At 39.8% G+C, this 25,164-nt stretch overlaps 2 protein-coding genes across 4 annotated transcripts in view; both read right to left on the reverse strand.

The window, feature by feature from the left end:
* The window catches only part of LOC144506445 (X-linked retinitis pigmentosa GTPase regulator-like), a 111,196-nt gene that overhangs the window by 36,796 nt on the left and 49,236 nt on the right, over positions 1–25,164 (reverse strand). For all 3 annotated transcript variants that reach the window (XM_078232571.1, XM_078232570.1, XM_078232573.1), the window contains 6 exons: positions 24,348–24,503; positions 19,397–19,521; positions 17,126–17,317; positions 16,171–16,360; positions 15,073–15,179; positions 13,933–13,998 (listed from right to left, as the gene is read on the reverse strand). In XM_078232571.1, coding sequence (XP_078088697.1) covers positions 13,933–13,998; positions 15,073–15,179; positions 16,171–16,360; positions 17,126–17,317; positions 19,397–19,521; positions 24,348–24,503 — 836 coding nt within the window. The remainder of the gene's footprint in view (positions 1–13,932; positions 13,999–15,072; positions 15,180–16,170; positions 16,361–17,125; positions 17,318–19,396; positions 19,522–24,347; positions 24,504–25,164) is intronic.
* LOC144506228 (uncharacterized) lies at positions 9,821–13,008 on the reverse strand. Its single transcript, XM_078232085.1, has one exon. It carries the CDS (start codon positions 13,006–13,008, stop codon positions 10,336–10,338), a length of 2,673 nt encoding a protein of 890 aa, XP_078088211.1. The 3' UTR covers positions 9,821–10,335.

The following is a 25,164-nucleotide window of genomic DNA, read 5'->3' on the forward strand; positions in this document are numbered from 1 at the left end:
GTGCACCATAAAAACAAAGCAAGCAGAGGGTCTGGCTGTCCGAAACATTCTTTTCAATTTTAGAAGAGGGATGCCAGGAAAGTACCCAAACAGATACTTGGTAATTGGTAAGAAAACTACCTTGTCCAAATGTAAAACAAATGAAGCTTGCACCCCTGCAGTGTGGGCAGGAGGTCTGGCTTTCCAAACCCACCTTTCCAAATTTGAAAGCAGACTTGACAGGTTCCTACAAAGCCCAGAGCTGGTGAAGAAACTGCCTCATCCAGTTGAAGAGCCGCAGGGCACTCAAGCTGATAAAGCTCAGGCTTAAAAGCTACGGGGTGGGATCTGAAAGATTGTATGGTGATAGTAAAAGGTGATAGCAATGGAGTTCTGGTACAGCTGGACAGAGCCAGTTCCCTGCACAGCAATCCAGTCCTGTGCTCGATCCCCATGATTTGCAAGTTTATTTCCTTCAAGTGCCCATCTGATTTCTTTTTTTAAGTGACTGATTTTTTCCACTTCTACCACCTTTGTAGGCAACAAGTTCCAGGTCATTACCATTTGCTGCATAAAAAAAGTTCTTCCTTACATTCCCCTAGCACCTCTTGCCCGGAATCCTAAAACTGTGACCTCTAGTCCTTCTACTATCAGTTAATGGAAAATGTTGTCCCTGTCTAGCATGAGGACAGGTTTTTCCAATGGACAAAAGGTAACGTTGGAGGGGAGAAAGGTGAGCTTGCATGTAAATGTGGCATGAAGCTACAGATGATCAGCAAGTGATCATAGATGGCCTTTTCAGCATTCAAAACAGGGATATTAAGAGCTTGTGCAGTAATAAAGTCAATAGCTTAACTGTGCATGAGGCCAGGAGCAGAGAAATTGGAATAGAGGGAGCAAAGAAAACTTAGGTGACGTCTCAAATCACAAGAGAAAGGAGAAGTTTGTTACAAAGAATAAGTGGTGAGATGAGAGAAGGGACATTGATGAAGTTGCGAGGGACTTCGGAGGGTGGTGGACATTAAAGAGAGAAACAGATTAATACAAATTTAAGATATTGTTGTGGCCAGGTGAGGAGTGGCAAAATGGCTCCCCTCTCCTTCCATCTCTCGGTTGACTGAAACTAGTGTTTTAAAAAGAATTTGCTTTCCAATTCAGTGAGTGTTTAAATGTTTAAGTGCTGTGACTGTAAAAGATGCACACAGACAGGTTTTCTTGTATGCTTTAAAAGAAAAGGAAATAGTATTTAATGTACTTTACACCTATACACCTAAACATTATAAAAACATTGGAGGCGGTTCAGGAGAAGTTTACTGGATCGATACCTGGAATGAACAGGTTGTCTTATGAATTTAAAGCAAAATACTGCAGATGCTGGAATGTGAAACAAAAACAGAAAATGCTGGAAAGTCTCAGCAGGTCTGACAGCATCTGTCGGAAGAGAATAGAGCCAACATTTCGAGTCTAGATGACCCTTCGTCAGAGGTTGTCTTATGAAGATAGGTTGGACAGATCAGGCTTGTTTCCATTGGGATTTAGAAGAATGAGGGGTGACTAGATTGAAGTATATAAGATCCTGAATCGTCTTAACATGGTGGACATGGAAAGGATGTTTCCTCTTGTCGATGAGTATAGAACAAGGGAGGGCTTCATTTTAACATTAGGATTCGTCCTCATACGATAGAGATGAGGATAAATGTTTTCTCTCGCAAGGTTGTGTGACTTTGGAACTCTCTGCCTCAGTAAGCAAATGGAAGCGGGGTCACTGAATGGACAGATTCTCATTGAGCAAGGGAAGCAAAGGTTATTGGGGATAGATGGGAATGTAGAACTTGAAACTCAAACATGTCAACATGATTTTATTGAATGGTGGAGCAGGTTTGAGGAGCCAAAAAGCTTACCTCTGCTCTTATTTCGTATGTTCATATAAACACTCCCACTCATACATGACAGACAGACAGATTGACACACACACACAGACAGACACACATACAGACAGACACACACAGACAGACACACACAGACAGACACACACAGACAGACACACACAGACAGACACACACAGACAGACACACACAGACAGACACACACAGACACAGACACACAGACACACACAGACAGACACACAGACAGACACACAGACACACAGACAGACACACAGACAGACACACACAGACAGACACACACACAGACACACACAGACAGACACACACAGACAGACACACACACAGACAGACACACACAGACAGACACACACAGACAGACACACACAGACAGACACACACAGACAGACACACACAGACAGACAGACACAGACAGACAGACACACACAGACAGACACACACAGACAGACACACACAGACAGACAGACACACACAGACAGACAGACACACACAGACAGACAGACACACACACATACAGACACACACACACAGACAGACACACACACACCGACACAGAAGTATGTTACAAAGGAGGGAGGGTGGGTTAAATTGTTTAAGAGTATCGAAAGAAAGGTAATCATGTACGAATCCAGTAAATTGATGTGTTGAATGGTTTCAGGCCATGTTTGGTGCTTTTTTTCTGAATTCTATATCAAGACGATTTAAAGACTTGATGGACAATCTATCTTTTCCTCTGGAGTCAGCAGCTGTTTGACTTACAACGAAGATAGAAACAGAAAATGCTAGAAAAACTGAGCAGATTGCAATGAAGATGCTGCCCGAGTATTTGGATGGTCAGATACAGGCAGGGCATGGGCTTGCAGAACAGCTGAAGGGAGAGAAAGGGACTGCAATACTAAAAACAGAAAAAGCTGGAACAATTCTGCAGATCTGTGGAGCGAGAAACCGAGTTAACGTTTGCACCTACCCGAACAGCAATTTATGTCTGCATGTCTGTGAATGGTTCATTTACATGGCTTTGCATTTTGCGAGGTGAAGTTATGCGAATGTTGGGCCATCTTAAGAGCTGCTGTTTAGTTCACTTAAAATGCTGTTGTCAGTCTTTTTAGACTTATTCTGCGCTTTCAACCTACTCAATAAATGAAGTAATTTTCAGTATAAATCATGGTTTCTATAACAATTTTCCAAAATGTCCCGTTTAAGGAATCTACACTCCTATTGTCTACGTAGACAATGCATCATAGAACTCTGATCATAAACATGACCTAATACTGAACCAAGTTCGACGCTCCTGAAATTCCTGCCCATTTATTCATATGGCCTGACAGAGAGGCTGGAATTCTCCAGGTGTTCATGCCAGTGGTGAAGGGGTTAAAATCACTGAGTGCAACAGAGTTGAGGACAGCACAGTTCCCTGGGAAGCTGTGAAGTCATTTCAGTGCAGTTCCCACACTTACAGATGGGCAGCACAAACAAGTTGAACGAGGGACAAGAGGATGGGAACTCTGATAACGACAAGGTGATAACCATAACAGCAGGTATGGATGTTTGGATGGTGTAGCCATGTAGGCATACATCATTAGTAATTAATCTTTATAATTAGACAAGCATATAGAGGCTGTAACTGGTTAATTATATTCACCTGACATAAATGAAGTAATCAAAACGATTAGTTGTAATTGGATATCAATGACTTCAGAACAAATATATACTTGTATTAGTATATGCAAATTACTTGTAAACTAACCAAATGTATAATTGCTCATGCCACGTATCACTTAGAAAGTCTGTACACCACCTCATGGACAGCAGACTTCCTTGCCATAGCTTGGATAAAAGCTAATTTAAAACTCTGAAGCTTTGTTTGGTCTCTCTTGGAAAACGAACTATGAGTTTGCTGGATAGCAGCGAAGTTCCGTATCTGGCAGGATTCTCTGATCCTGTCGGTGGAGCACCCCCTGGGATTCCTGGCAGCATGGGGTGGCTTAATGGCAATTCCCATGGACAGCGGCAGGACCAAGGATCCTGCCACTGGTGAACAGTGCACCCGCCTCCTGCTGCCAAGTAAAACATTGTGGGGAGACTAGAGAATCTCACCCAGACTGATTGTCAAGCCAATAAAAAAGCTTGATTCTATTTGTTTAATTCTCTAATATTCCACTAGATTATATGTGCAGCAACCTTTTATTAAAACCCTCCAGGAGATTCTAACTTACATTAGAAAATGACGAATGGTCCATAAATTCTGGAAATTTTCAGTGCAGTGCAAGAGTGAATTTGCTCTGCTTTTCTTGTCAGTGAAATTTGTGTGTAATGACTGAAGCTGTATTTACATCAAAACATTTCTTCAATAATTTGCACTGAAGTCTGACGTGGCTCATTAAGTGAACGAGGAACAAGAGGATGGGAACTCTGATAACGACAAGGTGATAACCATAACAGCAGGTATGGATGTTTGGACGGTGTAGCCATGCAGGCATACATCATTAGTAATTAATCTTTATAATTAGACAAGCATATAGAGGTTGTAACTGATCAACACCTGGTTAACACCTGGTGTTGTTAAACTTCTTACTGTGGCTCATTAACACAGTTCCACACCATGCAAATGACCAGAGAAGGTGAAATTTAAACCAGTTTTGAACAAGTGTAAATTTACTAGAATTTGAGGTACAGTAGAATCTAAAGTCACAAAGTTTATGCTGTTTACCAGAAATGTTTCCTGGAGATTTAAAAAATTGAGACCTGCACAATATTTTCTACATATTTGAATATTTTCTATGACATCAGAAGAGCCTCCATAAATGCTTTTTTTCTTAAACACGTGCTCAATGTGCATCATTGATCATCTGATGGCTTCATACAAAATCGACAAGTGTAAAAATGGAAGCAAATTTACTGGAAGTTTGCCATAAATCAGATTGAAGAAATTTCTTCCCAATATCTTTAGTAAACTAATCAGTTACCATAATGTAACAAATCACCATAATTGGTCATTTTCTGCTTCAATTCTTTCCTTGTCATTAAGTTTTCAACATTTTAGTTGTCATTTGTTACCAAAAAGGAGTCAGTGTTATTGAATCAATTCTCAATGTTTATTCACTTCAGAAAATACTCTGTCCATGGCTCAGAGTGTCTTGAACTGATGATTCTTTCTTCTTATGACTTCAGATGAGTCTATAAGTGGACAGCAAGCGTCGAATTTATGTGAAATATGAAAAGGCAGGGTGGAAATATGAGTGTGGTCGCTTTGGAAGAAAGGTGAGAAACTGCAGATAATCAACAGTTAATTTCAGAAGATTTTCAGATTAAATAAACAACAGCCTAAATGGATTATCCATCAAACTTGGTTATACCGGATTAGAGTTTTGCTCCTGTTGTGGTCACGATCAGCAAAATGATAGCACTGGAATGGGAAAGAAAATCGGATGGGTTTATATGTGCAACCAATTCACAAACTGCTCCATTTTGGGCCTCTGCCAAAGTTGAATTTCATCTCCAAACTGCTTCAGAAGTTGCACAGAATCATCTACAGCTAATGTTAAAACAACTTGCCGCAGGGCATTCCCGCTCTCTGTGGGATTTAGTTTACTTTTCTAAAAGTAGTAATTTATGTACTTCATACACCAAGATTTTGGAGCAGGCTTTTGAAAAAAAAAACTGATGCATTTAATTTAAATCTTCTAAATAAATCTGCTGAAATCCCACAGTGGTGCAGACTATTCGTGTGTGACAAGATTGATATTATGGGTGATTTGTGATAATGAAACTCCATTTGCTTCAGGCACCGACAAATACAACATATATTACAGTATCAGTTAATTTCCTGCATATTTTATTGTATTAAATTACCAGGAGCTTCTATTTGAGACCAAACACAACCTCCAGTCTTTTTCCTTCCATGGTCACCAAGGAAAACTGACTCAATCCTGTTGGTTTCACATAAAGACTGGGGTATTTATTCAACCTTTTCTCTTTTCTGTACAAATACAACAACTGATAATATAAATTTAACAAAGCATACCCTAGATCAAAAAGGGTAATTTCAGTTGCTTCTCTGTCAGATAACAATTACTTTTCTTTTTAAATCACCAGTCAGTCTCACCTACCTCTTTTATTCAGGTTTTGCTGATGTTCCATGAAGTGTTTGCGTCAATCCGTTGCAACTGCAATATACATTTTGCATGAAAGACATTTTGAGGTTTGTAGAGACTCATCCAACATGCCAGGACTGTTGGACAGAGCCTTGCATGCTGAGGGAAATATGCAAACCCAGGGCTACAATGTTATTTCTGACTTCTATTTTCGTATCTTGACACTAATCTCCGTTCTCGCGTAACAGGATAATACTATTTTTTCTTCTTTCAAATAGTTTTCTGTCTAGGTGAAATGTAAAAATACAGAAAAGAGAAATACCATACACAGTTATTTCTCTGTCCCTCGCCACCCTTTGGAATCCCCACAAAGCTTTTAACAAGATGGTCCGAGATCCAACAAGACTGGTTATAACTGCAGTGGGCTGGTGTTAAGTGTGATAAACTGATTTTAGTTCATAATTGTAGAGTTGCTGAAGTAGGGCATCTTTTATCTTGCACAGAAGAGAAAATAATGTCTTAAATCTTCATTACAGCTAGCATTAAAAGAAATTTGGTTGGGACACTTCAACCATTTTCTCTTTTAATTTTTGATAAAATTAGGTAGCTCAATTATTTGAAACATATACGCCTCATTCAAGCTGCAGTCAAAATCCACCACTGCAAAAGCACAGGTGTATTGGCACAATGTGCAACAGATGATTAGAATGTGGTTTTGTACCCACAATTCCACCATCTGCTGCAGGTTCAAAACCCTGGCTGTACCATATCATCAAGGGATTGGCCAAGCTCCCACTAGATATTTTCTTATAGTGTTCGGTCTGAGGGAAAAGAAAAATTAAAAGGGAAAAAAAAATTCCTCATGCTACCCTCAAGCATTCCCAAGTGATCACTTTGAAAATGGCACTGACAAGGCACCTACCCAAGGAGGGACATTCACTGCATTACTCCCCCATCTCAGTGGGGTACTGTGTCTCTCAAAGATGCAGTGAGGGAGCATGTGAAGGACAAAGTGGCTATTGAAGCTGCCTCGATAAGTCTAGGAAAATGGAATTAGAGTAGACAGCACAGATATTTTGAGGACAGACTCCTGGAGGCAAATAAGGGCAGAGCATAATCTTAGCATATTCCAGGCAGCTGATCGTGTTAATGTTGCTGTGGCATCTTGACATCCTGAGCAACTGTGCCAGCTGAAGAACTTTAAACACTTCTTTTAAGAGTCTAATTTCAAATTTGCTTCTTTCTCAATGGACCATCTAGCCTCAAAGAACAACAGTCCTCACTTCTACCAAGATCAAATCCTGACATGCTAGTATACCTCTACATGTATAGCTTTGAGGTGAGGGAGGCAGAGCTGGTGGGAATTCCTTCTTACCTCATTCTGCAATATCCATGATGGGTGGACATGTTAGCCCCTGCTCTCAATGTTGGTAGAACAGGTTAAAAAAGGGGTGATGACCTGATTTAATTTAGCCCAGCCCAAAGTTGCTTCCCTCCCACCCAACCAACTAACAATGGATTTGCACTGCCACATTTGGCACTCCTCTGTGGAGCTAGTGCCAACACGGGCAAAAGGTGCCAAGTAATTGCCTCTGGTGTCAGTATCTCTAATGATGCATACTCATTGTACGAAAGAATAACAGGGTTGATTAAGCTTAAAGGACACAGTTTCTTAAACAAGAGCAGCTTTAATAAAATAGTTTAGAAAAACAATACAGATGAATAATTTGAAATTGCTCTTTTCAATGAAACACAACATACATTGTACAATTATCAATGTGGTTTAAAAAGGTAACTTAAGTGTATAAATGTATACAAACATGCAATAAAAATATATAAAAATAAAACTTTGTATGAATCCTGCATAGTTTCTCCCTCCAATATCACATGGTACAATTTAGTTCATCCACTAATAACTGTGGCAACCGTTCCAAGTGTAATCGGACACAGTTTTAGACAGCAGCTTGTTAATACACTGTAATATTTTAAAATACTATTTTGGACACAATGCAACTCCGTACAAGCAAATACCGTTAATGAACCTGCAACCTGCTGCAAGAGAGGCAAACTATTGTCTCAGATGTGGGTGCACTGCACCAATACAATGGCTGCAGCTGTTTCTCTACTCTCCCTAAGTCAGTGCTTATGAAGACCCTTTGCTTTGTGACAATGCATTATTAATTTTAGGCTCTCCTGAAATACAACCGACCACAGGGTAAACCTGAAAATGTTTTCAATCTCCTAAAGCAATGAAATAAATTTCTGTAATACTAATTCAAATATATCAAATCATAACATTTAACTCTGACCAGCTGCATTCTCAAAGTGACAAATCCATGCTCCTAGCAGTACAATCTATTTTGCAACCTCTGAGGTGTTAGATCATTGTTATCGATTCTTACTTCTATTCCATTCACTTGTATTCTTGAAAAGATATTTATTGTAAAGAGTTGACCAAAATAATATCTGCTTTTGCCAGGAGTCATCCATCAATCCACTACTCATTGATAAATAGAAACATCTTTCTAATCTCTGGCTTAATTTCAGAATGTCAATTCCATCAAACCATCCATTCGAATCTAGGCTTTTTTGAGGTAGTTTTAGTTATGCTTTCTACTACAAAATAAACACGGTCTACACTCTGTTCCCTTAAGCTTGCCGTGTGTTACTCTTGGTTGTATCCATCCTGCTGAATGGGGAAATGTGGGGACAAAGGGTGTGAATGTCTGGGGTAGACAGATCACAGGTGTCACAGTCACACTGGGATTCACTGTCTCCACTAAGACACGCAGCTGTACAGCAACCTGGAAGATATGGTGCAAGCCTTGTACGTAATAAATACCATGTGTGTAAGGTATGTAAACAAATTCAAAGGGACCGCGCACTGAAAAAACTGGTCATATACGAAAACTAAATTTAAATGAAACACTGGTTGTGTCATACTATTTTCACCTAGAATAAGAAGGACAACAAACACATGGGAAGACCACCACCTGCAAGTTCCCCTCTAAGTCACATCCTGACTTGGAACCATATGACCGTTCCTGCATTGTCACTGGATCAAAATCCTACAACTCCCTTCCTAATGGCACTGTGGGTGTTCCTACCAAATGGACTGCAATCATTCAAGAAAACACCTCATAACCGCCTTTGCAAGGACAATTAAAGTTGGACAATAAATGCTGGCCTTTCGAGCAATGCTCACGGTCCACAAACAAATTTTAACAAAAAAAATTCAAGACCGAAATCAATATATTTTTGTTGGGCAATGGTATCAAGGAATATAGAAGGCAGGTAAATGGATTTGAGGTACAGATCAGCCATGATTTAAATGAATGGCAGAGCGGGTTGATTTCCCCTTAGCACTCCAGCTATTCATCCTCCTTTTAACTCTGCATCGACTCCCTGACATCAGGACAATGCCACAGACCGGGTCCAAATTTTTAAGTAGCTGAATTGTCTCACTCATGCTCAGGTCCAACCAATAGCTAATATTCACAATTAAAACTAAGGAGCAATAGACGTACTGCTCTGGAAATGACCTGATCTGCAGGTTCTGGTGTATGTGGGGATCATTTTAATCCCATAGTAAACTGACATTATATAGAAGGCCTGTTTTACACCTGGTTCAATTTTACTTTTCAAATAAAATCAGACAAGGTAATACCGACAGCCAAGCTGATTACCTCATTTATCTGGGTGAGTTAGATTAAAATTATTCCCTACGTCAGTCACTTTACTGCATGCCCTTAGTAAAGGAACATGTGTGAAATGCAAATAAATACAATGGGAATTAGAAGAAAAAATATACAGAAACTAGCAAAAAGAAACATGGACACACACATCGCAGAAGAGAGGCTGAGAGAAGAATAGAGAACGGAATGTAAATTGGGAATGGAGAGAAGCAGGAAGACAAACCTTTTACCTTAATTTTCTCTGTGAGCCATCTCATGGAAAACAATCGATTAGGCACACTTTTATTTCTTGCTGTTATTTTTAGTGGTAGTGACAATGTGTTACAGTTCATTCAGGGAGTCAAAGAGTTGTAGCACAATGCACTTTTATATGCATGTTATAGTCTGAAATTATGGATAGTGACGGTAGAGGTGCTAACATTCTTTCCATTATATGACTGACCAGGAATCTCTCCCACTTTTACTGCCTGCCATTGGCACGTGAGAGAAAGATTTGCAGGTTGTTACTCAACCTGTTTGGCCACATTGCGAATGCACCCTCCCTGGACACCAAGTCCTGGAGTGAGTCCCAAACCTGCAGTGGGACCCGACCCTGGAACTCTGGCTTAGCAGTACAGAAGCTACCCATTGTGCAAGAAGACCTCCTGATTATTGGGACCAGTATTATTTCAGTGTTAAATAATGAGGTAGCACATTATTCCAAAACTGTTGCGTGTTAGGTCTTTCCGTCTTTGAGTAATGTTTTTTATTCACTTTATGTTTGGTTTTAGCTTTCATTTTCCGTTTATCTTTGAACACATCATTGCCTTCTATTTCATTTGCAGTTTTATTCAAATTTCTTCCTTCATCCTTTGCCTTCTTGCTTTCACACTGTTCATCCTGTGCATTCCCAACACCATCATCTTCCTCATTACTCTCCTCTTCTTTATCGACCTTATCTTCTTCCCAACTCTCTCCATCCTCATATCTGCCTTTTACACTATTGGTTCCATTGTTATAGCTCTTGCCTTGCTCTTCATCCTCACTGTCCTCGTCTTTCTCCTCCTCAGCTTCGTTGCCCTTACCTTTGTCTTCCTCGTTTTTATCACCTTCCCCTTCCTCACCACCGTCATCTTCCTTTTCTTCATCGCCCTCGGCCTCCTCTGTCTCGTCGCCCTCACCTGCCTCTTCCTCACCGCCCTCATCTTCCTTTTCTTCATCGCCCTCAGCCTCCTCTGTCTCATCGCCCTCACCTGCCTCTTCCTCACCGCCCTCAACTTCCTTTTCTTCATCGCCCTCAGCCTCCTCTGTCTCGTCGCCCTCACCTGCCTCTTCCTCACCGCCCTCATCTTCCTTTTCTTCATCACCCTCGGCTTCCTCTTCCTCATCACCCTCAACTTCCTCACTGTCCTTAACCTCCTCTTCCTCACCGCCCTCATCTTCCTTTTCTTCATCGCCCTCGACTTTCTCTTCCTCATCACCCTCAACTTCCTCACTGCCCTTAACCTCCTTTTCCTCATCGCTCTCAGCTTCTTCTTCCTCATCGCTCTCAGCTTCTTCTTCCTCATCGCTCTTAGCTTCCTTGTCTTCAGCTTCCTCATTACCCTCAGTTTCCTTAATGCTCTTAACTTCTTCATTGCCTTTAACTTCCTCTTCCTCATCACCCTCGTCTTCCTCTTCCCCATCGCCCTCACCTTCCTCTTCCCCATCGCCCTCACCTTCCTCTTCCTCATCATCCTCACCCCCATCTTCATCACCCTCACCTTCTTCTTCCTCATTGCCCTCACCTTCCTCTTCCTCACCTTCCTCTTCCTCATTGCCCTCACCTTCCTCTTCCTCATCACCCTCACCTTCCTCTTCCTCATCGCCCTCACCTTCCTCTTCCTCATCACCCTCGCCTTCCTCTTCCCCATCGCTCTCGCCTTCCTCTTCCTCATTGCCCTCACCTTCCTCTTCCTCATCGCCCTCACCTTCCTCTTCCTCATCACCCTCTTCCTCATCACCCTCACCTTCCTCTTCCTCATCGTCCTCACCTCCCTCTTCCTCATCGCACTCTTCTTCATCACCCTCACCTTCCTCTTCCTCATTGCCCTCACCTTCCTCTTCTTCATCTGCATCACCCTCCTCTTCCTCACCTACGTCTTCCCTACTCTCACCTTTTTCCTCTTCATCTTCCCTGCTCTGGCCTTCCTCTTCATCACTCCTATCTTCCTCTTCATTGCTCTCATCTTCTTCACCCCTCCTCTCACTTACATCATCTCCATATTTCTCACCCTCATCTTCCTCAGAATCTTCTTCTTTGCTCTTACCTTCCTCACCATCTGTATTGTCGCTTTCATCTTCATCCTCACTATTCTCGCCTTCCTCATCATTGCTATCTTCATGGTACATTTCAATTACTTCCTTTGTTTCCACTGCACTCTGTCTATCTTCACTCTGGTCAAGTTCACATCCTTCTTTATCAATTTCTTCTCCATTATCGTCTCCTAATTCTTGAGGTTCTTCCTTATCAGTAGTTACATCTTCTTCATCTTCATCCTCCTCAATTTCTTTCCCTCTTTTTTCCGCACCTGTGCTTTCCTCCAATAATTCATCATCTACAATGGCTCTTTCAATTATTTTATTGCCTAATTTCAGCATATTTCTTTGTAATGTAATTTTTCCCATTTTTGCATTTAAATTTCCCTCTAAATCACCTTGTGCCTGTTTTTCATGGAACACGAGCTTTGATTCTATTTGTTCCTTTCCTATCTCTTTATCCATGTGCTCTTTTTGCAGAAAATGTTTGATTGATTTATTGCCTTTTAGACTCTTATTTCTATTTGCTTTTTTAATGCTATTGTCTAAGTCACTATTTCTATGTTTGTTGACATCATTATTATTTCCTTCTTTGGTTTTCCTGTTGAACATAAACACTTTTCTATCTCCCTGTGCTGCTGTTCCCTCACTTTGCTTTGGAATGTTTCTCTCATGTTGCTTTGTGGACAACCTTGAGGTAGGCTTGTCTTTTCTATTAATTGCTTTAAAAGGTATTTCAGTTGCAGAGCTTGTATCATTGTGAGACAAGTCAAAGATTTCTTCAAAAGGCTTGCTCAATGTTTCATCAATCCTAGCCTTGCTAGAATAGTTTGTGATCTTCTGTTTAACAACTGTATCATGTGCTCGTGCTACTTTGATAGCCATAGTATTTTGTTCCTCAGTAATTGTCCGACTATCATACAAACGGTTGTGTGTAGGTGTAGCTGACTGGTTCAGTTTGGTTACAAGATTCTCTTTGCCTGCTGTTTTTTCCTCCTTGCTAATAGCTTTCCTACTTCTATGTCTGGTATGTTTCCCATCTCCCGCTGCTCCAAGCATGCTTGTGTGCAAATGTAATCTTGGTGACTGAGCTTGCTGTGGAACTTTTCTCGGTTTTTTAGCCTGATGCTCAACATTGTAACTAGTCTGTTTTTGTCCACCCTTACCAGAGCATTCACCCCTCTTCTATTCCAGATGAAAAGCAATGAATAGAAAGGAGAAAAGAAAATTAATAGGTAGTACATATAAAATAAATGAAAGGTAAACATAATCCCCACACAACTGTGTGTTTGGAATAGTAAATAATAAAACAGAAGAATGAGCAAGAAAACAGGCAAAACACAGAGAATTACATTTATAATGGAGTAAATTAAAAACAGGAAAGTGATAGCTTGTGATTCAAAATCTATTTGTCAATTTAACTGTGCTAATCATCTTAAAATGTTGCTAAAAAGTATGATAATGAACAATATCACCGCTCAATGGCTTTCATTAAGACATCAAAAATACAAATCGTAGTTTCTCAGCCCAAACAAATACTGCTCTGCACTAATTTGAGGCAATGCCAGAATATTTTGCGGAAAAAAAGTTAGTAAAGAAAAAAGACCATTTTAAAAATGAATCCTCAGATGAACCAGAGAGCTATACATCTATAACAAAATGGTATGCTGTGTTTACCTCAGTTGAAAATTGAATCCATACCCATAACATTTATTGATTAGAGAAAATATTTCCAGTGTTACATTATTTAGAACCAATGGAGATAAGTCTCTAATAGGACGGCATTCTTAATTGCTACATTCTACACTATGTGGTGATTAAACCCCGCCCCCCCACATGCAAGTTACACCCTTGTAGAAATGGATTTTCAATTTTATATTCAGTAATTGCTTTATTACAGAATACTTAAAATAGGCATATCACCAAAATAATTCAGTAATAACTTCTAAAAGTTTAGATGAACAAGATCAACACTGCTCTTACCTTTTCCTTGTGAACTGGTGATAAGGTCAATGTCTTGTCATTAGGATTCACAACCACTGTGTGTGTCTGAAGAGCAAAATTTGTGCAAAGTTATATTTCAAAATAATCAGATGATAAACACAGGATTATGAACATCAACAAAATATACATTCACAACTGTAACAGCCTCCTTAAAGTTGTTAAATGCCTAAAGATTAGTCCTACAATCTGGAACATTCAGAAATTCCTGTCAAACACTGTCATTCTATAGTTATACATTCACCATCACTGATACTCATAACTGCCGTAGTGGGATTTGAACACCAGCTCAATAGTCCAGGCCTCCGGATTATTAGTCCAGTTACGCAGCCGCTATGCTACCATTGTGGACAACTCTGGGTTCCAGAATTTGCTCCATCCAAGAGGACCTGGTTGACAGAATGCAGGAATTTCAACCAGACGCTCAAATCCTCCAATTTGCATTCAAACAGAGCCTATCAGTAAGATTGATGTGCTACTCTAGGTGTCTGAGAAAGACGCACACATTTTCACCACTCTTTGTAAGGAAATTCTTAAATTAACCATTTGCTGTATTAATTATTAACTCATAGTCACACTCCAATGTTTTGCACTCACCTACCAGTGGAAACCATTTCTCCATGTCCGCCCCAGCAAACTCTTTCATACTTTTAAAAACCTCTATCAGGTCTCCTCTTTTGCAGAACAAAAAGAAACAGCCCAAACTACTCCATCTTGCTTGTTCATTCCAGCTTTGAATTTCTGATAATATTCTTTTAAATTGCTTTTGTACATCCTTCGATATCCTTTTTTCTAATATGGAGATGAGAACTGCACACAACAGTCCAATTGGAATGGTTTTACAACAATGTAACATTACCTCCATGATTTCATATTCTATTCCTCTGTAAGTGAGCCCAGTATGTTATGGCCTTATTAATTTGCATTCTATTTATTTTTATTCCCAGATCTTTTTGCTTGGTAACCCAAATTTGGTTTGCACTTTTCAAGATAAGAAACTTCCTTATTCCTCACATCAGAATGAATCAACTCAAATTTTGCTGCAGTGAGTTTTTTTTTTCTAATTATCCACCAGATTTCCACAATAATCTTAACCACCCATTATGCATTGTGTCACCTTACCATGTTCAACAAATCAGTGGTGTCACCAAAGCCTTTGTCATTTTCCTCTTCAGATTCCTCTTCAACTGAGCTCTTTTGAGCATTTTTGATATCTTTGACCCTTGGAACTAAAAAAAATATAGAAATTTGATTAATATTTATTCTCAGGGATTGAAGAAAGTAAATCAAGGCTAGCACATCTGTATTCTCAATGTGTACCAAACATACAACTAAATTTCAAGGTGGAAGCATTTAGAAGTACAATGGAGATAATTCCCTTCACATACCATACCAACCCTGCATCAGCAAAAAGGGACAAGGTGTCAAGATACTATAACTTGATGGTGCAGTAAATATTAAAATCATTTTAATTTCACGAACTTGAATTAATTTTTATCATGTTTCTATTTCCTGAAAATTATGTCCCTTAAAATATATGTTCTGGAACGTGTCAAATAATTTCCCTTCAGTTTTGAATGTTAACATTATAATGCACATTTGAACTGTAGCCTACTGCCGTTTTGAAAGTTCTCAGTCTCCACACGAGTATTTCATTTAACCTGCTGCTATATCTGTTTTTTTATGAATGCTCAAAACACAAGGCAAAGTAATAGTTCTGGATGAATCAGAGATAAGTACTGTAAAATATTCCACATTAACATTAGGCTTACAGAGCCAAATGTAAAAAACGTTAGCCTAAAGCCAATTCTTTAATTCACCTCAACAATCTTTTAATGTCTTTGTATTACTGTAATTAATTTTCAAAAATTTCAAACTGCTTTTATAAAAATGCATCTCATAATAACATTGATTATTGAATGTTGTGAATGGATCAGACCGCCACACACCTGGGAGTATAACTGCTTTGAAAATGCACTTTGACTTAAAAAAAACATTTATACATTCAGTTATACTAAGATGTGCAATATTTCTGCTTAAATATTAAGTAAAATATTAAGTTTCTGTTGCAATTGCTAAGGCAATTATCATTTTAAGAACTAAGCGAATGGAACTATCAAATGCAAGTCCCAAAACATTTCAAAAATCCTGTAATTTCATATCATGAAAACAACTTATTTGGTCACTGTTGTGCAGTGGTTCCAGCTGTGAGTACATTACCTATGTTAGGAGATGGTGCTTCTTCAAAGATCTTAACGCCATTAATTGGCTTTGAGGCAATGAGACTTTCTTCAGCAACTTTCATTCCAGGAATTGTTTGACTACTGATGGGCAGGGAGGAATTAAGGAGACTAGCTCCAATTGGAGGTAGTGTGCGTACCAGTTGACCAAACTTTTCTGGAGACATTTCCTGAAAATAAAACCATAAGTAAACAAGGTTTTGTATATTATAAGTAAAATCATGAGTTACAGAGCAGTGCCAGATAATGAATAATTAATTACCAAGTAATTAACTAATTTTTTCCTCAACAAAATGAAAATTTGGGTAAGCTGCCATATTACAACTGTCATATCCTTTTGTAAAATTAAACAGAGGGCTCCATAGAACCATAAGGTTAATAGAATCTCTACAGTGCAGAAAGAGGCTATTCGGCCACACCAGTCTGCACTAACGCTCCAAAAGAGCATTTCACCCAGGCCCACCCTCCCGTGCTATCCCCATAACCCCACACATTACCATGGTTAATCCACCTAACCTCCACATCTCTGGACACTAAAGGGCAACTTAGCATGGCCAATCCACCTAACCTGTACATCTCGGCAATGTGGGAGGAAACCGGAGCACCTGGAGAAAATCCACACAGACATGTAAAGAACGTGCAAAATCCACACAGTCACCCAAGGCCAGAATCAAACCCCAGCCTCTGGAACTGTGAAGCAGCAGTGCCAAGCACTGTGCCACCGTGTTACTCCTATCCAATGCAATCATGAATATTAACATAGTTTCTGCCTCAAACTCTAATCCTGTAAGCCTTACAACTTTCTGTATAAATATTCTAAATATTTCACATGTAACTTACACCAACAGCATCTTATTCCAGACCTCTCAATTACCAGGAAGAAACTGGAGTTTTTTTTAATATTAGAATAATAAATGCATTTTTTTTGCACATACTCGCTCTCGGCGCCTAATACGTGCTGATAATGCTCGTCGTAATGTGCTTGTTGTACTTGAATCGCCCAGTGTTGCAGAATAAGTATCAGTCAAGTAATTCTCATTTATGTCATCGTCCTTAATCACAATATTTTCTGAACCCTTTGGTCTGGGTCTGGCAAGTACAAGCATGTGACAACCTCCACAGGCAACCTACAAAAGATATCAAAGAAAGCAGCGCTAGTATTTATCATGATCTTGCCCTGGAGATCATTTGCAGCAAGAAAAAACAACTCTTGTCATTGAACTCTTGGTGAAGCATAACTTCTGCATGCATTGCTCTTCTGACAATTCCAGGAAAGTGTGTTATGGCCTATATATTTGATTGGAAGAGTATAAGTAGCTAGGAGTAATTCTCCTTCTATTTGGTGTTACTTCTAGAGACTTTTTTGATTCTTCTTTTACATAATCATAGAATCCCTACAGTATAGATGGAAGCCATTCAGCCCATCGAGTCTGCACCAATCACAATCACACCCAGGACCTATTCCTGTAACTCTACATATTTATCCCGCTAACTCTCCTGATGCTAGGGTCAATTTAGCATGGCCAATCAACCTAACCCACACATCTTTGGACTGTGGGAGGAAACCGGAGCACCCGGAGGAAACCTACGCAGACACGGGGAGAACGTGCAAACTCCACACAGACAGTGACTCAATGCTGGAATTGAACCCGGGTCCCTGGCGCTGTAAGGCAGCAGTGCTAACCACTGTGCTACCGTGCCGCCTGCCGCCGCCCATAAGCCAAACGGTGGGGTACAGATTCTAAAGGAACCATCCAAAAAACTCCAGTGACTGGAATTTATTCAGAAAAGCAAGAAAAACAAAATTCCAAATACCCTGTTGATAGCAGCATGGCCCATTATATGGTTCTGCAGTGCTTCCGCTTATCAATAACCTAGATTTTGCAGTCAGCAGCCAAATGACAGCATTTGCTGTTGACCCCAAATAAAGCACAAGTATCTAGCAATCTCTGTGGCGGCAATTTCACATTTCCCGGTGTTAATTTCAGATATAGGGAGTCTCTGGCATCCAGTAACAGTGATGTCATTAAGCAGGTTAAGCAGCCAATCACTTGAAAGAATTCTCAGAAAACAAATTAGGAAGCAAAAAAATTCAGATTATAACTCACCTTCTAATCATTTTACCGACAGTAAAATAAAGGTTGGACCATATACATGAATTAAGGTAAAAACATAAATATTAAACTCAATTTTATTTTTAAACATTTATGGAGTTTTTATCAGAATGGAAAATTTGATATTCTGCAAGTATAAAATTAGTTTTTCAGGACCATGTCATTAAAAACCCAGTTACACCGCATTCTACAAGGTGTTATTTTCTCAAAGGCCTTTACAGTGAAACTAATAATGCAGGAAGAGGTAGTTCACATCAGTTCAAGTTGATCTCCGCCTGCAAGGACATCACAAGTGGAGGAACAGGGAATCACTGACAGCAAACATCTGGATTTCCGCGTTCAACTGTACACGTGGAAAAATCAGAAGTTGGTCTCAGTTTCACAAAACATTGATGCAAATGCTGATAGCTTTGTCATCATTGCAACCGCAAAATTGGGGCCAATAATCTGTGGATAGCCCTGAAAAGTTTAAGTTGAAATAATGAATAACTGATGTAATTCATTCAGTAACATCGCAAAATTATAGTGGCACCCAACAGATTTTATCTCCTGCTGATTTCAGGATACTTAGAAGCTCCAGGAATGTCCACGGCTCCTCCAAGAAAAATGGGCAGGTGCGGTGTATGGGCAGATATCAATCAGGATTTATTTACACCCAGTGGCATGTTCTGTTACACACTACAATGCCCCTCTTTCGGGATAATGAAACTTGTATTGGCCTCCTATTCAACCTGTCAGAAGGGGAAAATATTCCAGCAGGAGGCAACAACTAAGAGGCGAATAAAGAAGAAACAACATAAACAGTTTTACTAACTGCATTGGCAACAATACACTGTAGGAAATTTTTTTTAAAAACATGCTTCAATAATACACTTATTTTGGCACCTCAGATTGATCCCAAGCCTAACAATAGCTCTGCAGCCAAAACATCACCCCTATGTTACACAGATTAATTGCTCTCCTGATCTACAATTAAAGTTTGGGAATTCAAAATCCTTCCAGCTCACGTGGATATATAACGACATTTTACACATTGAAAATTATATTCAACTGAATCTAGCGACTGAATAGAATATTGTTTTGAATACTTACTGATTGGACTGCTAACTTCAAAAATCTAGAGCAAAGAGTAGGTTTGAATTGATTGGTAAAATTCTCTTCTCCAAGTCCCAACTTGCCATGACGTCCATCTCCGAAGGTATACAAAAGGCTATTATCTACCAATAAGATATAAGCAATGATAAAAAGATTGACAATTGGGCCAGTCTGTTGCACTACATCTTAATAAACTGTATGGACTGACACAACCCTGCTCTGTTTTTAGGATAGACCAAATATTTCACTTGTGCTCAGTGCTGATGACCACTTGAGTACTCGCGAAGTTCTCCCTCACTCGCTACAAGCCCAGTTGTGTCCTTCAGCATACAAAGCCTGATAATATAGTACACCCCAATATTGAGTGTTACTGTAAATTAAACAATGCACAAAAAGAGATATGAACCCTCTCATATTCCACCAGTCTTTGGATATTCAAAAAATAATGACCATCACACCATGCAGATTAAGTCAAGTTTACAAATCAGGTTTATCAAGGCAAAGCCTAAACTGTTAAAGATGAACACAGCATTTAACTTACAGTTCTTTGATTCTTAAATATGAGATCCTTTGCTACACCTCCTACTAATCCTGAGCCTGGATCACAGTCCATAATACAAAACTTGCATGCAAGGTTACAGATTTAACTCAAAGGGGCCTTCAGGTTTTGAATTCTGTATTAGAGAAACAAGACAAACTTAAGAACCGACACAAATCTGCATATTTTTCCACTGAGGGAGAAAGAACTCTTCTTAATGGGATACCCAGGTGGGTATGCCCGGCCTCGCAAACAGTTTCTAAAATTCAGGTTTTGGAGACATGCGTCATTCATCAATGGTACCCAGCTGGTTTTGGTTTGACCGTCTCTTAATAGATATGAGACACAAATTCATTAATTCCTGATTCCAAACAGCTTTACCTAAATACCAAATTCAGCACTAAACAAGCAGCCTGTCTCCAAAAAATCTGCAGGAGAGCTCTTGGCTACATTTCAAACATGATTAGATGTAGATTCTGTGCACCAGTTCAGCCTAACCACAGAGTACTTCCCCAAGCCCCTCTTTATTAAAATACCCATTAAGAATGTGATGCATTGACTGCTGCTGTAAAGTTAACTGAATGATGAATTATACGTTACAATAATGATTTGTACCACAGTCTAATGGCAACTGGGCAAGAAAATGTTGCAATAAAAGATAAAAGTCATACATATCTAGAAAGCATAGCAAAATCTTCGATTCTTTAGTTTGCTGTTTCCATTCAATATATAATTCAGGTTTGGGCCATGACATTTCACAAAGTATACATCAACAGATTATTCTCAAATTATATTCAAAATGGAAAGCCATCCAATGTGGCTGAGAATAGCAAATAAAAGCAGCGAGGAGTGTGAGGAATCATCTCAGGAATGAGCATTGTAGTACGGAATTTAATTAGGAAGCCAAAAGTACAAAGAAGCAAAAATCTACCAGGCACAACCAACAGCAAATAAAACCGAGAGGACAAGGTACATAGTGGTGAGGATCAGGAAGGGGCAAAAGGCAGCAGATGCGATTAAGAATAGTTTGCAGGCCGAACAATCAGTGGTGATAATGAACAAGGCAGAATTTAAAACTTAAATTAAATTGATTATTTGAAACACAAAGTATTTTCTTTTTATCTGTTAGCACTGAGGAATACTTTTCGCACACAATAGTAAGCAAAGATGGTAGTAAGTTCAAGAGGCAAAGTTGAATATTTGTATCTGGGCGGCATGGTAGCACAGTGGTTCGCACTGCTGCTTCACAGCTCCAGGGACCTGGGTTCGATTCCCAGCTTGGGTCACTGTCTGTGTGGAGTTTGCACATTCTCCTCGTGTCTGCGTGGGTTTCCTCCGGGTGCTCCGGTTTCCTCCCACAGTCCAAAGATGTGCGGGTTAGGTTGATTGGCCATGCTAAAATTGCCCCTTAGTGTCCTGAGATGCGTAGGTTAGAGGGATTAGTGGGTAAAATGTGTAGGGATATGGGAGTAGGGCCTGGGTGGGATTGTGGTCGGTGCAGACTCTTTCTGTACTGTAGGGTTTCTATGATCTGGCACACATTTTCTCTTTGCTCCACACACACATGCTTAGCTGAACAAACAGGGAGTGCACAGAGATGCAACATTTTTAATATCATAGATAAATATATATATGTCTTATCATTTGTGTTTTCAAGTACTGTATTAGTACAAATTTCTGCTATCTGTAACATTCTGCATTTATATTTAGAAGGACACTGACTGAAAGCTTTATTTGCAGATGCACAAGAAAGGCAGTGATGCCGTCAAAACAATGTCAGGAGTTAGAAATTTAACAAAAATGCTTCATCTAGAAGTTCGCCCCAATATTTGTCTGGCAACAAATGTTAAACATAGAAAATAGGAGCAGGAGTATGTTGTTCGGCCCTTCAAGCCTGCTCCACAATTCATTTTGATCATGGCTGATCATCAGATTCAATATCCTGATTCCCCCCATATCCCTCGATCCCTTTAGCCCCAAGGGCTATAACTAATTCTTTCATGAAATCACATAACGTTTTGGCCTCAACTACTTTCTGTGATAGCGAATTCCATAGACTGATCACTCTCTGGGTGAAGAAATTTCTCCACATCTCTGCCCTAAACGATCTACCCTGTATCCTCAGACTGTGACCCCTGGTTCTGGACTCCCCCACCATCAGGAACATTCTTTCTGAATCCACCATGTCTAATTCTGTTAGAATTTTCAAGTTTCTATGAGAACCCTTCTCACTCTTCTAAACTCCAAAGAATATAATCCTAACCGACTTTGACAGACCTGCCATCCTCATATGGTAGACCTACCATCCCAGGAATCAGCCTGGTAAACCTTTGCTGCGCTCTTTCTATAGCAAGGACATCCTTCTTTGATAAGGATACCAAAACTGCACACAATACTCCAGGTGAGGCCTCACCAATGGCCTATACAATTACAGTAAAACATCCCTATTCTGATATCCACATCCTCTTGCTACGTAGGCCAACATACCATTTGCCAAGTTTCCTGCCTGTTACTTTCAGTGACTGATGTGCAATGACATCAAGGTCTCACTGAGTATCCACCTGTCTCAGTTTATACCCATTCAAATGATAATCTGCCTTCCTGTTATTGATACTGAAGTGGATAATCTCACATTTAACCACATTATATTGCACCTGCCATGCAGATGCCCACTCACTCGGCCGGTCCAAATTACACTGAAGCATTCCCCTTACAGCTCACCCTCCCACCCAACTTTGAATCATCTGCAAATTTGGAGATAATACATTTAGTTCCCCCTTTCAAATCATTAATATATAATGTGAACAGTTGGGGTCCTAGCATAGATCCTTGCAGTACCCCATTAGTAACTGCCTGCCAATCGGAAAAAGGCACCTACATGCCAACTCTTTGCTTCCCATCTGCTAACCAGCTTTCTATCCATTTCATGTCACTACCTGCAATCCCATGTGCTTTAACTTTACATAGTAGTCTGCTATGTGAGACCTCGTCGAAAGCCTTGTGAAAGTCTAAGTAGACCACATCCTCCAGTTCTCTTTGGTCAACTTTACTTGTTAAATCCTCAAAGAATTCCAATTGATTTGTGAAGCATGATTTCCCCTTTGTAAATCCATGCTGACTTTGTCTGATTATACCACTGCCTTCTAAATGCTGAGCTATGAAATCCTTGATAATAGACTCTAGCAACTTCTCCAGTACTGATGTTAGACTCACAGGTCTATAATTCCCTGTTTTCTCCCTACCTCTCTTTTTGAATAGCGGGCTTACATTAGCTACTCTCAAATCTGTAGGAACCGGTCCAGAGCCCAAAGAATTTTGGAAAATGGCCACCAATTGATCTACTATTTCCAGGGCCATTTCCTTAAGTACTCTGGGATGGAAATTATCAGGCTCTGGAGATTTATCCACCTTCAATCCCATCAATTTCCAAAAAAACATTTCTCTACGAATACTGATTTCCTTCAGCTCCTCACTAAAGCTTGTTTCTTTCAGAACATCTAATACATTATTCATGTCTTCCTTTATGAAGACAGAAGCAAAGTATGAATTTGGTTCCTCAGCCATTTCTTTGTTCCCCCATATGAATTCTCCCGATTCTGACTGTAAGGGGCCTACACTCATTTTTGTCATTTTTTTTCTCTTTATGTACCAATAGAAACTTTTTTACAGTCAGTTTTTATGTTCTCTGCGAGCTCACTTTAATAGTCACAAGTGACTAAATAGTTTAAGAATGGAAGACATATGAAAACTTACTTTTTACTCTTTTGAAGTCAAGTCAAATTTGGATATAAGAATCAAAGATCTGCATCAGAAGCTCGCAGATGTTTTTGATTTACTTGTTGGACAAGTATGGGCAAAATATGAATGCTAAATGTCTTATGGAATGATTTTAGGATCTCATACGCTCAGTGGGGAAGACATGCTCAAACGGAATATTCTCGACTTCCATTTCCAGGGTCAACCTCTGCAGGGCATGCTCCCCCTAGTGTTGCAATGTCAAGATATGCAACTTTTAAAGGAACTTCCTTTACTATTTAAAGCAGAATACTGTGGATGCTGGAACCTTGATCAAGAACAGAGGTTGATGCAAAAACTCTGCAGGTCCGGCAAGGAGAGAAAGCAGAGTCTAGGCCTCAAGTCAGAGGAGCCAAACGAACTAGAAAAGTTATGCTACCGGACCTGTTAAGTTTTTACAGCACCCTCTGTTCTCCTTTAGTATTAGCTTGGCTTGGTCGGTGGCACTTCCCTCTCTGAGTCAGATAGTTGTGGCTTCATGTCCTGCATTTGTCTCCATTAAAATAACTTTAAGTATTACATCTGTAAACAAGATTTAAAAAAACACTAAACCAATATAAAATATAGTTTTTTGATTTTAGCTCTTCTGAGCGCCAACACAAAAATGTTACATACCTGTCACTACAGCAGTATGATTTTCCCCACACGAAATAAACTGTACCTTCTTCTTCTTCAACTGTTCTACTACCTTTGGCAATGAAGATTCAAAAATGAATGTGCCATGTCCTAACTGGCCAAATTGGCCAAAGCCAAATGCATACACATCCTTTTCTGTAGACAGACCAAACACAAAAAAATGAGGTGAAGCTGACAAAACTACCAACAGAATGTAAATGTTGCAAATTTTTCTCTTGATTACCAACTAAATCTTGTGGTTAAGAACTAATGTGCTCACTTGCATGAGACACAGACCATATTAGAGCTATTTTGCAAATGGAAGTATTCATTGGCAGGTTATTTGAAATAGTGCTAAGAATTTGCTATCTTACAGATTAGAATTTGAAACATTTTGTATCCATGAAATGAGATAAAGTGCTACAATGAAAATGATGTAATACAAATGACCAGGCGGCATGGTGGCAGTGGTTAACAAAGCTGCCTCAGTGTCAGACACTTGGGTTCAATTCCAGCCTTGAGTGACTGTGTGGAGTTTGCACATTCTCCCTGTAGGTTTCCTCCAGGTGCTCTAGTTTCCTCCCACAGTCCAAAGATGTGCAGCTTAGGTGGATTGGCTGTTCCAAATTGCCTGTTCGTGTCCAAAGATCTGTAAACTACGGGATTAACGGGGTAAACGTATGGGTTACGGGAGTTGGGCATAGGGTGGGTCTGGAATGCCCTTTCAGACTGGCAGCAATGGGAGATTCGCTGGGCTAAGCTGAATGGCCTCCTTCTGCACTGAAGGCATTCTATGAATTGTAGAATTCCACCGGAT

Source organism: Mustelus asterias, chromosome 17, assembly GCF_964213995.1.
Source record: "Mustelus asterias chromosome 17, sMusAst1.hap1.1, whole genome shotgun sequence".
Lineage (NCBI taxonomy): Eukaryota > Metazoa > Chordata > Chondrichthyes > Carcharhiniformes > Triakidae > Mustelus > Mustelus asterias.